Source organism: Sander lucioperca, chromosome 6, assembly GCF_008315115.2.
Source record: "Sander lucioperca isolate FBNREF2018 chromosome 6, SLUC_FBN_1.2, whole genome shotgun sequence".
NCBI lineage: Eukaryota > Metazoa > Chordata > Actinopteri > Perciformes > Percidae > Sander > Sander lucioperca.
Genome location: NC_050178.1, coordinates 18,232,022 through 18,244,797, shown reverse-complemented (window position 1 = coordinate 18,244,797; position 12,776 = coordinate 18,232,022). Strand labels below are relative to the sequence as shown.

The 12,776-nt window shown below is 44.2% G+C and overlaps 1 protein-coding gene across 16 annotated transcripts in view; it reads right to left on the bottom strand.

Moving 5' to 3' along the window:
* Nucleotides 1-12,776, bottom strand: part of plekha6 (pleckstrin homology domain containing, family A member 6) — a 129,114-nt gene that overhangs the window by 76,322 nt on the left and 40,016 nt on the right. For 6 of the 16 annotated variants that reach the window (XM_036001957.1, XM_036001961.1, XM_036001958.1 and 3 more), the window contains exon 1: nt 8,377-8,526. The exons of 2 other annotated variants lie outside the window; for them this stretch is intronic. In XM_036001957.1, the coding sequence (XP_035857850.1) occupies nt 8,377-8,408 (32 nt within the window). In that variant the 5' untranslated portion in view covers nt 8,409-8,526. Of the gene's footprint in view, nt 1-8,376; nt 8,528-12,776 lie in introns of those variants that run through there. 8 more of the 16 variants (XM_031277294.2, XM_036001966.1, XM_036001965.1 and 5 more) reach the window with 3 other exon arrangements.

Sequence of the window (12,776 nt, the reverse complement as noted above, 5' to 3'; positions counted from 1 at the left end):
AATAAATCAATCAATGTATTTGTCACGTGAAATCATATAAAACACAATGTCATCGAAATGAGGGGGGGGGGGGCGGATGGGCGACTTAGGCAGTGTCCATCACACGCCATTGTCAATGACAACAATCACCATCTAGATCCACGCTTTACACTGCGGCCATCTGGCTGCAGATACAGGATTTTGAGGTGTAGAAGGACTCGCACTTTAGGCAGGGTAGGGCACCGCTTAATGTATGTTTAGCTGAACAAACCACTCTCTACAGGGCTCCTGTTCTGTGCTGTTTTTGTACCAGGAAGTAGAGCCCTGCGCGGGACTGTTTTCTTCATCCCGCTCCCGCCCGCTCCCGGCGAATTTCTGACCATTACCGCCCGCACCCGCAACATGTGTGTTACACTCCCGCCCGCTCCCACAATGTGTACGTCCACTCCCGCCCTCACCCGCAAAACTCTGAGAATTTATGCCCGCACAATAATAGAGATGCATTGACGTTGTGTCTTCTCCCGTCCCGCATGAAAACAAGTCATTTTATAGGTTAATAGGGAGAAGATGAAGGCAAAGAAGGCAGGTGCTTGCTGCTGTTAGACGGGGAGGAAGGAGCAGAAGGATAGGGAGAGAGGGGGAGGAAGGGGCCGAGGATGAGGGAGCGAGCGGACGGTGGACGGAGCCTTGGCTCGGAGCTCCTCCGTCCTGGGAGGCTCAGACACGCTGGTGTCTGCTCATAGATGGCCTATACAGTATATACTCAGTCAGTATATATGTATATCTATGGTTTCTGCTGGCGTGGGGGGGTTCCAGGCTACATCCCGATCCCGCAGTGTTTTTTTTAGCCGCCCGCTCCCGCCCGCAGCAAAGTTAAAACCGCCCGCTTCCGCGAGATTTGCGTTGGGTTCCGCGGGACCCGGCGGGACCCAATCCCAATGCAGCCCTCTACCAGGAAGTGATGTTCCCTGTTAGGACGCTCTCGATGATGCAGGAGTAGAAATTCCTCAGTATTTTAGGGGATATCCAGAATTCCCTTAGGTGTCTGAGGTGAAAGAGTTTCTGTTTTGCCTTTCTCACCACTGAGTCAGTATGCAGCACCCAGCGGTGTGGACACCAAGGTTCTTATAGCTGTCCACCCTCTCCACCGAGGACCCGTTAATATTAAGTAGTTGTAGTTCCTTCCCTACTTCTTCCCAAAGTCCACTTTCATTCATGAGTAGGTTGTTATTCTGACACCAGCAGGGTAGGTCCTCTACTTCTTTCAATTAGGCCTTTTCATTGTTGTCTGTGATCAGACACAGCTGTGTAGTCAGCTAACTTTATGATGTTGCTGAAATCGAAAATGGCTACACAGTCTTGTGTGTACAAGGAGTACAGCAGGGGGCTCAATACACAGCCCTGGGGTGCTCCAGTGTTAAGGATAAGGGGGTGGAAGAGGTGTGTCTGCCCACCCTCACCATCTGGGGTCTGCCTGTCAAGAAGTCAAAGATCCACATGCACAGTGAGGTGTTTAATCCCAGGTCCTTGAGCTTTGTGACGAGCCTGGAGGGAAATATGGTGCTAAATGCTGAACTGTAGTCAATAAACAACAATCTAATATAGGTTCCCTTCTTTTCCAGGTGAGACAGGGTGGTGTAGAGGATGCATGCTATGGCGCTATGAACGTTTGGGACAGTAGGCAAACTGTAAAGGGTCCACTCTGCTGGGTAGTGAGGATGTAATCCTTGACCAGCCATTCAAAGCATTTCATCACTACAAAGGTGAGTGCTGGTCTTGTTTTCTTGGGCACAGGAATGATGTGGGTATGACAGACTGAGCCAGTGACAGGTTGAATATCATTGTTAATACCTAGTTGGTCAGCAGATAGTTTGAGGCTACACCCACTAATACTAGGGGTGGGGCAAAAAAATCGATACAGCATAGTATCGCAATATTTTTCGTGGCAATACTGTATCGATACACAGACGCCAAGTATCGATCTTTTATGATATGTGTGTTGGTCAGTTTGTCTGCTTGACAATCCCATTTTGCAGCAATAAAATTGAAGTGAGATGAACAAACAGAAAAAAATTATCTTTTTAGAGAAAACAGATGTTAACAAAATTTTCCTTTGGGGACATAATTTGAAATTGGGAAAAAAATTTGAAGTTGGAAAAAAGGTAATAAATTGCAATATATCGCAGAATATTGCAATATGTTTAAAATCACAATAATATCGTATCCTGACATAAGTATCGTGATGATATCGTATCGTGAGGCCTCCGGTGATTCCCACCCCTAACTAATACCGTCAGGTCCTGCTGCTTTCTTGGGAGTTTGCATGCTTGAATGTCCTCCTGAGGTCATGATATGAGATATACTGGTGTGAGAGGTGCATCAACCCATCCATTAACCTCTGCTTCAGCTGTTTCTGCATGTTGGCTGCTGATGGCCTCAAAGCGAGCATTACATGTGTTTATCTCAATTGCTATAGACGCATCAGCACATGACAAAGAGAAGGAGTTTGATTTGTAATCTGTCCTTGCCAGACCTTGCCACATGCTTCTGGGGTTGCCCTCTAGGAATTGTAGTTCCACTTTCTTCCATAGTCCCTCATTGCCTCATTTACTGCTCTATTTGTGGAATGATTTAACTGTAGTTTTGGGTACAGTTGCGTCTGTTGTTTAACAAACTAAATCTACCACAAACTCAGTGATTCAATTGACGTCATCAGTGTTATGGACAGTGTTGACCTGGAACGTGCTTCAGACTGCGATGTGTAGTGCAGGCTGTAGGGCGACCTTTGATTAGCTTGACCATTTCCTGACCTCATGCTTCACTAGGGGCATGCGCCTTAGTTTGTTTACCGCTGTGATAACGGCCGATGTAAATTCCCTTGGTAGGATTAATTAATTATCAGTTTATTATCCAATGCCTGTACGGGATTTCAGCTGGTGTTTAATCCCTCCACTCTTGCCTTGCTGCCTCCTCCGATCAACTCTCTTGGTCAACCCAGGCTCTCTTCCTCGCGCTCTGTGCGGGTTCTCATAAAAGGGGGTGTTTGGGGCGTCATTTGAGCCTTCTACTGCACAAATCTAATCTGGAATTCCCTAAGGACAACAAAACACTGCATTTCACTACTTGGAAATGCAGATAGTACAAATGTATCCCACAGCTTCAACATATGAGCTATAAAATCAGCATCACATTTTAGACTGTGCTATGCAGCCACACCTCAGACGAAGTGGTAACAAATAAATCAATCAATGTATTTGTCACGTGAAATCATATAAAACACAATGTCATCGAAATGAGGGGGGGGGGGGCGGATGGGCGACTTAGGCAGTGTCCATCACACGCCTAGTCTTCACCATTGTCAATGACAACAATCACCATCTAGATCCACGCTTTACACTGCGGCCATCTGGCTGCAGATACAGGATTTTGAGGTGTAGAAGGACTCGCACTTTAGGCAGGGTAGGGCACCGCTTAATGTATGTTTAGCTGAACAAACCACTCTCTACAGGGCTCCTGTTCTGTGCTGTTTTTGTACCAGGAAGTAGAGCCCTGCGCGGGACTGTTTTCTTCATCCCGCTCCCGCCCGCTCCCGGCGAATTTCTGACCATTACCGCCCGCACCCGCAACATGTGTGTTACACTCCCGCCCGCTCCCACAATGTGTACGTCCACTCCCGCCCTCACCCGCAAAACTCTGAGAATTTATGCCCGCACAATAATAGAGATGCATTGACGTTGTGTCTTCTCCCGTCCCGCATGAAAACAAGTCATTTTATAGGTTAATAGGGAGAAGATGAAGGCAAAGAAGGCAGGTGCTTGCTGCTGTTAGACGGGGAGGAAGGAGCAGAAGGATAGGGAGAGAGGGGGAGGAAGGGGCCGAGGATGAGGGAGCGAGCGGACGGTGGACGGAGCCTTGGCTCGGAGCTCCTCCGTCCTGGGAGGCTCAGACACGCTGGTGTCTGCTCATAGATGGCCTATACAGTATATACTCAGTCAGTATATATGTATATCTATGGTTTCTGCTGGCGTGGGGGGGTTCCAGGCTACATCCCGATCCCGCAGTGTTTTTTTTAGCCGCCCGCTCCCGCCCGCAGCAAAGTTAAAACCGCCCGCTTCCGCGAGATTTGCGTTGGGTTCCGCGGGACCCGGCGGGACCCAATCCCAATGCAGCCCTCTACCAGGAAGTGATGTTCCCTGTTAGGACGCTCTCGATGATGCAGGAGTAGAAATTCCTCAGTATTTTAGGGGATATCCAGAATTCCCTTAGGTGTCTGAGGTGAAAGAGTTTCTGTTTTGCCTTTCTCACCACTGAGTCAGTATGCAGCACCCAGCGGTGTGGACACCAAGGTTCTTATAGCTGTCCACCCTCTCCACCGAGGACCCGTTAATATTAAGTAGTTGTAGTTCCTTCCCTACTTCTTCCCAAAGTCCACTTTCATTCATGAGTAGGTTGTTATTCTGACACCAGCAGGGCAGGTCCTCTACTTCTTTCAATTAGGCCTTTTCATTGTTGTCTGTGATCAGACACAGCTGTGTAGTCAGCTAACTTTATGATGTTGCTGAAATCGAAAATGGCTACACAGTCTTGTGTGTACAAGGAGTACAGCAGGGGGCTCAATACACAGCCCTGGGGTGCTCCAGTGTTAAGGATAAGGGGGTGGAAGAGGTGTGTCTGCCCACCCTCACCATCTGGGGTCTGCCTGTCAAGAAGTCAAAGATCCACATGCACAGTGAGGTGTTTAATCCCAGGTCCTTGAGCTTTGTGACGAGCCTGGAGGGAAATATGGTGCTAAATGCTGAACTGTAGTCAATAAACAACAATCTAATATAGGTTCCCTTCTTTTCCAGGTGAGACAGGGTGGTGTAGAGGATGCATGCTATGGCGCTATGAACGTTTGGGACAGTAGGCAAACTGTAAAGGGTCCACTCTGCTGGGTAGTGAGGATGTAATCCTTGACCAGCCGTTCAAAGCATTTCATCACTACAAAGGTGAGTGCTGGTCTTGTTTTCTTGGGCACAGGAATGATGTGGGTATGACAGACTGAGCCAGTGACAGGTTGAATATCATTGTTAATACCTAGTTGGTCAGCAGATAGTTTAAGGCTACACCCACTAATACTAGGGGTGGGGCAAAAAAATCGATACAGCATAGTATCGCAATATTTTTCGTGGCAATACTGTATCGATACACAGACGCCAAGTATCGATCTTTTATGATATGTGTGTTGGTCAGTTTGTCTGCTTGACAATCCCATTTTGCAGCAATAAAATTGAAGTGAGATGAACAAACAGAAAAAAATTATCTTTTTAGAGAAAACAGATGTTAACAAAATTTTCCTTTGGGGACATAATTTGAAATTGGGAAAAAAATTTGAAGTTGGAAAAAAGGTAATAAATTGCAATATATCGCAGAATATTGCAATATGTTTAAAATCACAATAATATCGTATCCTGACATAAGTATCGTGATGATATCGTATCGTGAGGCCTCCGGTGATTCCCACCCCTAACTAATACCGTCAGGTCCTGCTGCTTTCTTGGGAGTTTGCATGCTTGAATGTCCTCCTGAGGTCATGATATGAGATATACTGGTGTGAGAGGTGCATCAACCCATCCATTAACCTCTGCTTCAGCTGTTTCTGCATGTTGGCTGCTGATGGCCTCAAAGCGAGCATTACATGTGTTTATCTCAATTGCTATAGACGCATCAGCACATGACAAAGAGAAGGAGTTTGATTTGTAATCTGTCCTTGCCAGACCTTGCCACATGCTTCTGGGGTTGCCCTCTAGGAATTGTAGTTCCACTTTCTTCCATAGTCCCTCATTGCCTCATTTACTGCTCTATTTGTGGAATGATTTAACTGTAGTTTTGGGTACAGTTGCGTCTGTTGTTTAACAAACTAAATCTACCACAAACTCAGTGATTCAATTGACGTCATCAGTGTTATGGACAGTGTTGACCTGGAACGTGCTTCAGACTGCGATGTGTAGTGCAGGCTGTAGGGCGACCTTTGATTAGCTTGACCATTTCCTGACCTCATGCTTCACTAGGGGCATGCGCCTTAGTTTGTTTACCGCTGTGATAACGGCCGATGTAAATTCCCTTGGTAGGATTAATTAATTATCAGTTTATTATCCAATGCCTGTACGGGATTTCAGCTGGTGTTTAATCCCTCTACTCTTGCCTTGCTGCCTCCTCCGATCAACTCTCTTGGTCAACCCAGGCTCTCTTCCTCGCGCTCTGTGCGGGTTCTCATAAAAGGGGGTGTTTGGGGCGTCATTTGAGCCTTCTACTGCACAAATCTAATCTGGAATTCCCTAAGGACAACAAAACACTGCATTTCACTACTTGGAAATGCAGATAGTACAAATGTATCCCACAGCTTCAACATATAGTACAAAACTCGGCTTTCATTACTTTCGAAGAACTGGTTCAGAAGTACCGAATAGGTAAAGAATCTTCTTTTCAATAGCTACAACTCAAATCGGTCACTACACATAAAGGGACAACTTTAAAGGAATACGCCACCGTTTGTTCTCCTCTAATCGTCTAGTCTTAATCTGCATTGCTATTTGTACTCGTTGTGAATACGCAGGCCGCAAGAAGTAATTAGGTTTTGTTTTTGTTATTGTTGGGTCCCTTTTACTCACGACATGCTAATCAGCAACATAGCCATAACTTGTAGCAACATAGGATTCCATTCACTACGCTAAGCTAAGCTAAACTAAGCTAAGCTAGCGGCGGCGCTGCCAGACTAGAACAATGCATGCACTGAGACAAAAATGCGTTTGCCCACCTATATAAATATAGAGGAGACGGTGAATAACCCTATTTCAACAAACGGTGGCGTATTCCTTTAAACATAACAACCTTCAACTATCCACACTAGCAGAAGAGATAGTCAAGCTCACATCACTTTATAAAACTGTATCAAAATTGTAGGAACCTATCAACACTGATCTCTCCTTATTACCAAATGGGAGAAAGATCTATCCATATCACTAGATAATGACTCCTGGACAAACACATTATCAATGACAAATAAACCCAACCTCCAACTGATTTAAGACAAGGTAAACTACAGAAAACACCTCACCCTCTAAAGAATGCACCAAATGGGCCACTCACATTCAAGGCACTGCCCACTCTGCCCGCCTAACATCTTAGACGATTACACCCACACAATCTGGCACTGCCCAGCCATACACCCAACACTTTTGGAAGGAAATCACTGATACACTGTCCTTCACATTGAACTACAGGATTCCACTCTCTCTATTACTCTGCTTATTAGGTTAGGTATCATGAGTCACACTCCTTAACCATATTATTAAAGTAGTACTCATTGCTCTAACTGTCGCAAAGAAGACCATCCTCCTAACCTCGAAAAGCAAGATAAAACTAAACATCCTACTATGGATAAACCTCTTTATAGAATATAAAGAGAATATAAAGATAACTATAGTATATCATCTTTTCATTATTATTTAGTTATTTTCATCATAGTTAGTACATTTAGTTTGAATACACACACTATAAATATTACTATTATTGTTATCATTGTATTGTATTTCAAGTTTTTTTTTAGCAGATGGGGTTTAGTTTGGACCTTCAGTCACATCAGTCAATACCTAAGCAAAGTCTACCTGCCGAGGAAGGCTGTGAGATGCGGTAGAAAGTTCTCGAAAAGGCTTGTAAGCAGACCTCCAGTTCCTGTTTTAACCGTTTCCAAGGTAAAGAATGAACGCTTCAAATTTGCAGTATTGGTCGGACAAATCTCAATAAAGATGTTTCCTTAAATGGTTTAGCCTACATGTGTATTGTAGTTAAGGTGAACATATACAAGTGATAACTACAGAAACTAATGCTGCTTTAACATAAGATGACTACTCCCACTGCCTGATTGACAACAGATGTGTAGTGAAGTAAAAAAGAACTAAACACCAGAGACATACAGGCAAAACCAAACCAACATCTTTAAATTCCTGCTCCTGATTTAGCACTGCACCACTGTAGAACATCCCAGACACACACACCACCACACAGTGTCACATGACGCGCACACGCGCAGTCACAGTCACACACAGACACACGCAGACAGACACAGACAGACAGACAGACAGACACACACACAGACACACACACAGACACACAGACAGACACACACACATCCCTCTATATATCACTGTACACAAAGCACAGGCATTAAGCACACATGCACAGCAGGGCTTATGGTTTCCCTGTGTTTCCTGCTGGCACTGCATTGCAGTCATCTCTGACCTCCAAGCTCTTGGCTGTCCACTCCTCCATCATCCTCCCCTCCTCCTTTCCCCTTCTTCCTCGCCTTGTCCTAACTCCAGCCCTGTGTGTCACTTCCGCATTCCTCCCTCCACCTACCTGACTCTCCTGTCCACACGGAACTTCAACATCCTCCCCTGGATCCGTCATGTACTGACAGTGCAGGAGACGGGACCGGCGGACGGACAGATGGAGGAGCGATGGAGAGATGAACAGAGAGGTGGAGAGCAGCGGGACAGATACACACCGCTGTCCTCTTCTCTCTCCTTCAGACTGCATGCCTCTCTCTCTCTCTCCTCGTTCCCCACCTGTCTCACCCTCCCTCTCTCTCTCTCTCTCTCTCTCTCTCTCTCTCTCCCTCTCTCTCTCCCTCTCTCTCTCCCTCTCCCCTTCCCTCTCCCCCTCCCGCTCTCCCTCTATCCCTCTCTCTCTCTCCCTCTCTCCCTTCCTCTCCCCCTCCCTCTCCCCCTCCCGCTCTCCCTCTCTCTCTCTCCCCCTCTCCCTCTCACTTTCGCTCCCTCACCCACACACACACACACACACACACACAAAGACATAAACACAGACACACATACACACTTGCTGCCTTCAGGCTGAGAATTGCAACACTCAGCTTATTCAGTCCCCTCACAGTCTGGCTGATATACGCTCTATCATACTCTTTCTCTCTCTATCTTTATCTTATTTGCTGTCCACCTCTCTCTCTCACTCTCTCTCACACACACACACACACACACACACACACACACACACACACACGCACAATGTCTGTATCAGTATAATTCCTCTCTTGTTTTTCTCACAAAGGACAGCGCTTAAACAAAAACACCATGTGGTCTTAGCCACTGCCAGTGTGTGTGTGTTTGTGTGTGTGTTTGTGTGTGTGTGTGTGTGTGTGTGTGTGTGTGTGTGTGTGTGTGTGTGTGTGTGTGTGTGTGTGTGTGTGTGTGTACACATCTGTCCAGAGTCATGGGAGAACTTATGGCCAGTGCTCCACAGGAACAAACATCCAGCCCATTTGGCCAGGAGTGAATGCCTGATCAGCTTGAGCCATGGAGTTGGGGATTGGGTGGGGGTTAAGGAGGTTAGTAGGCACGCTGCAGTTGTGTCAATTTGTTTTTTCCCTATCATGGAGGTCAGTAAAAAAATGTATAAATAAAGGTATTTGACTTGCAGACTTGCAGATGAAAAGAGGAAGTAGATAGAATGAAAGTGCAGTGTTTACTGGTGCAGTGTGCTCATTACAAAAGAAAAACAGAGCATTCATAGCAGGACAGTCAATACCCGTTAAAAACACACGTAGACACATATAGACAAAAATAGTCTCTGATGGGCTTTTTGTAAATGCAGAGCAGGTTGTCATCCCATATCACAGTGGAGATTGTTGTTGCCTAAAAAACGTAAAGATGACCACTCTTTCCTGCTCTACTCCATCCTTTCCACCAATTGTTGTGCATACTTTTTCGTACGATTTCATTGGAACCCGTTCATGAGGATGCGTTGGACTTTGACACCAAAGACCATGGTTTGCCTTGTTTCTTATTCAGTCATGGTTTCTTTTAACCATGCTCACAATTTTTCCCTAACCTGAACCAAGTAGGTTTAGTCACCTAAAATTTGCCAAACCTAGATCATAGATGTGGCAATTTAATCAATCATTTTTATAAATGTTATTTGTAACAGTTGACTGTCATTTATGACAGGCGACGTATTTGTGCGCACATCCTCCCGCTTTCTGTCATGAACATCCAATGGCAGATTGAATGGAAATTGTTGTAAAACAGGAAAAGAGTGAAGGAGGGAAGGAAAGAAAGGAGGGAGAAGGAAAAGGGGGAGAAAGATGGATAGAAGGAGGGAATAAAGGAAATAGGAAAGAAAATATTTGAATAAAGAAAAAAAGATAAGGAAAAATGGGGAAGGCAACATGAGTTCTAGCAAATACCCAATGAATGGCAGTGGAAAGTATTGAGTAGAACCCTCAAGCTTGGAAACAGTAGTTGTCAATATAGGAGCTGTTATTACATGACTGAAGTTCCATATTTAGGTCATTTGACGACAACTGAGCAGTCTCCATGAAACAGAGCAAACTCCAACTGCTGACGAAGACCATGAATGAAGGCTCAGATTTTTAAGCTTTACTACAAAGAAGGCCTTTCCCCCACTTCTGCGCCTGAAAAAGAAAACCAGAGGCCAGGGTACGTACGAATGCGGGAAAACGACTCCTGATGAATACGTCTCTACTGTAAATACGTAACTGCATGTACATGTTGCTTGATTTTTTTCAGTTAATGCTCAAATCTATTTTGTAAAGATTAATGGTACATGTGAATGGTTTGGTCTAAAGAAATAGTTTTCCTTTGTGGCTAGTAAGGCTAAAACGGTGGCAACGACATTTCTACTGTTTACGGTTAAAATTCACTGAACCTAGAACATTTAGTGTTGGGTTTTGCATAACTTTTCCTAGTGTGAAATGACAGTTTAAAGGAATGTAGTGGTGGTAAAACTGTTTGTTATAATCAGGGTTTTTTTTTTTAGTGTTGCAAGCACATGAAATGTAAAAATAGTGCAGATATTCACCTTAGTACGGTGGCCGACAGGGGCAAACGCCCTGCAACTTAAGAAAACACACGCAAATAGACAAAACACAAGCAAATTAAGAAAACAACTTCATTAATTTGACAACACATGTGCAGCATTCAGCAAACGCGCTGCAAATACCACAACACAACCAAATACACAAACGCACTGCAAATATGAAACGATGCAAAAAGAAAAGCACGCAAACCCCGAAAAAAGAAGCGATGCAAAAAGAAAAACAACTTCATTAATTTGACAACACATGCGCAGCATTCAGCAAACGCGCTGCAAATATCACAACACAACCAAATACATAAACGCGCTGCAAATACACACAACACAACCAAATAGATAAACGCGCTGCAAATATGAAACGATGCAAAAAGAAAAGCACACAAACCCAGAAAACAAATGCAACAAAAAAACGCTGCATCCAGATTACACAACGGAAATTCTCCAGGCCTCTAGAGGGAGCAGCTAGTGGAACAGCTGGATTTTCGACCTCACGGGGAGAGAGGGAGGGAGAGAGAGAGAGAGAGAGAGAGAGAGAGAGAGAGAGAGAGAGAGAGAGAGAAACTGCATAGACTGCATAGACTGTAAATATTAAATCTATGTTTGAGATATGTTTTCTCTGGTTTGGTGGGTGTGTCTCGGCTCAGGTCACAGGTGATACTCAATCAGCAGAGACGTCTGTAAACTCGTGGTGATAAAACATTTAAAACTGCATCAGCGTTTAACGTTGACGTTTGTTTAAGCCACATGAGAGGGTTTAATTTCGAGGTCCGAAATTACTGAAGTGTAGGCCTCCTCAAGTGTAATATTGTGATTATACAACAACGGTTACCAACAAAATAAGTGATCAATCTGTATTCATATTGTGGAGCAATTCGCTCATGAAATACAAAAAACAGACTGTTTAGTAAACCAGCCAATTTACCGTGGGATTTATCAAACTGAATAAATCCTGCCTGCACATATAAACACAAAACTGCTTTGCTAACTCCAACGTGTTGTAACTAAGACATCTGCTGAAAAAGTTATTGTATTCATTAGTATGATTGCCGTACTGTTTAGTTCACAAACACCCAACACACCAAAGTACAAACACATAGCGGACCAGACGCGAGCTTTTATTTTGAAAAGCCGAAGCTCAGGGACAGCACCAGCCGGGAGGGCATGAGACGGGAGCATAGACTGTATATTATTAATATATTATGTTATTAATAATAATAATAATAATAATATGAATTTAATATCGGTTAATAACGGTCGAAAATCCAGCTGTTCCACTAGCTGCTCCCTCTAGAGGCCTGGAGAATTTCCGTTGTGTAATCTGGATGCAGTATTTTTTTGTTGCATTTGTTTTCGGGGTTTGTGTGCTTTTCTTTTTGCATCGTTTCATATTTGCAGTGCGTTTATCTATTTGGTTGTGTTGTGTGTCTTTGCAGCGCGTTTATGTATTTGGTTGTGTTGTGTGTATTTGCAGTGCGTTTGCTGAATGCTGCGCATGTGTTGTCAAATTAATGAAGTTGTTTTTCTTTTTGCATCGCTTCTTTTTTCGGGGTTTGCGTGCTTTTCTTTTTGCATCGTTTTTTATTTGCAGTGCGTTTATGTATTTGGTTGTGTTGTGGTATTTGCAGCGTGTTTGCTGAATGCTGCGCATGTGTTGTCAAATTAATGAAGTTGTTTTCTTAATTTGCTTGTGTTTTGTCTATTTGCGTGTGTTTTCTTAAGTTGCAGGGCGTTTGCCCCTGTCGGCCACCGTACCTTAGGTATCCTAAATGAATTTACAGTCAATGGTAGCATTGTGTTAGTTTCTATCAGTGTGTACATAATGTAATATGGGAACATTGGCACTGGGTAGCATGTCTAGCAGTATGCCAATTGAACTATTAAGGGTACTCTTACTGAAATATTGGCAA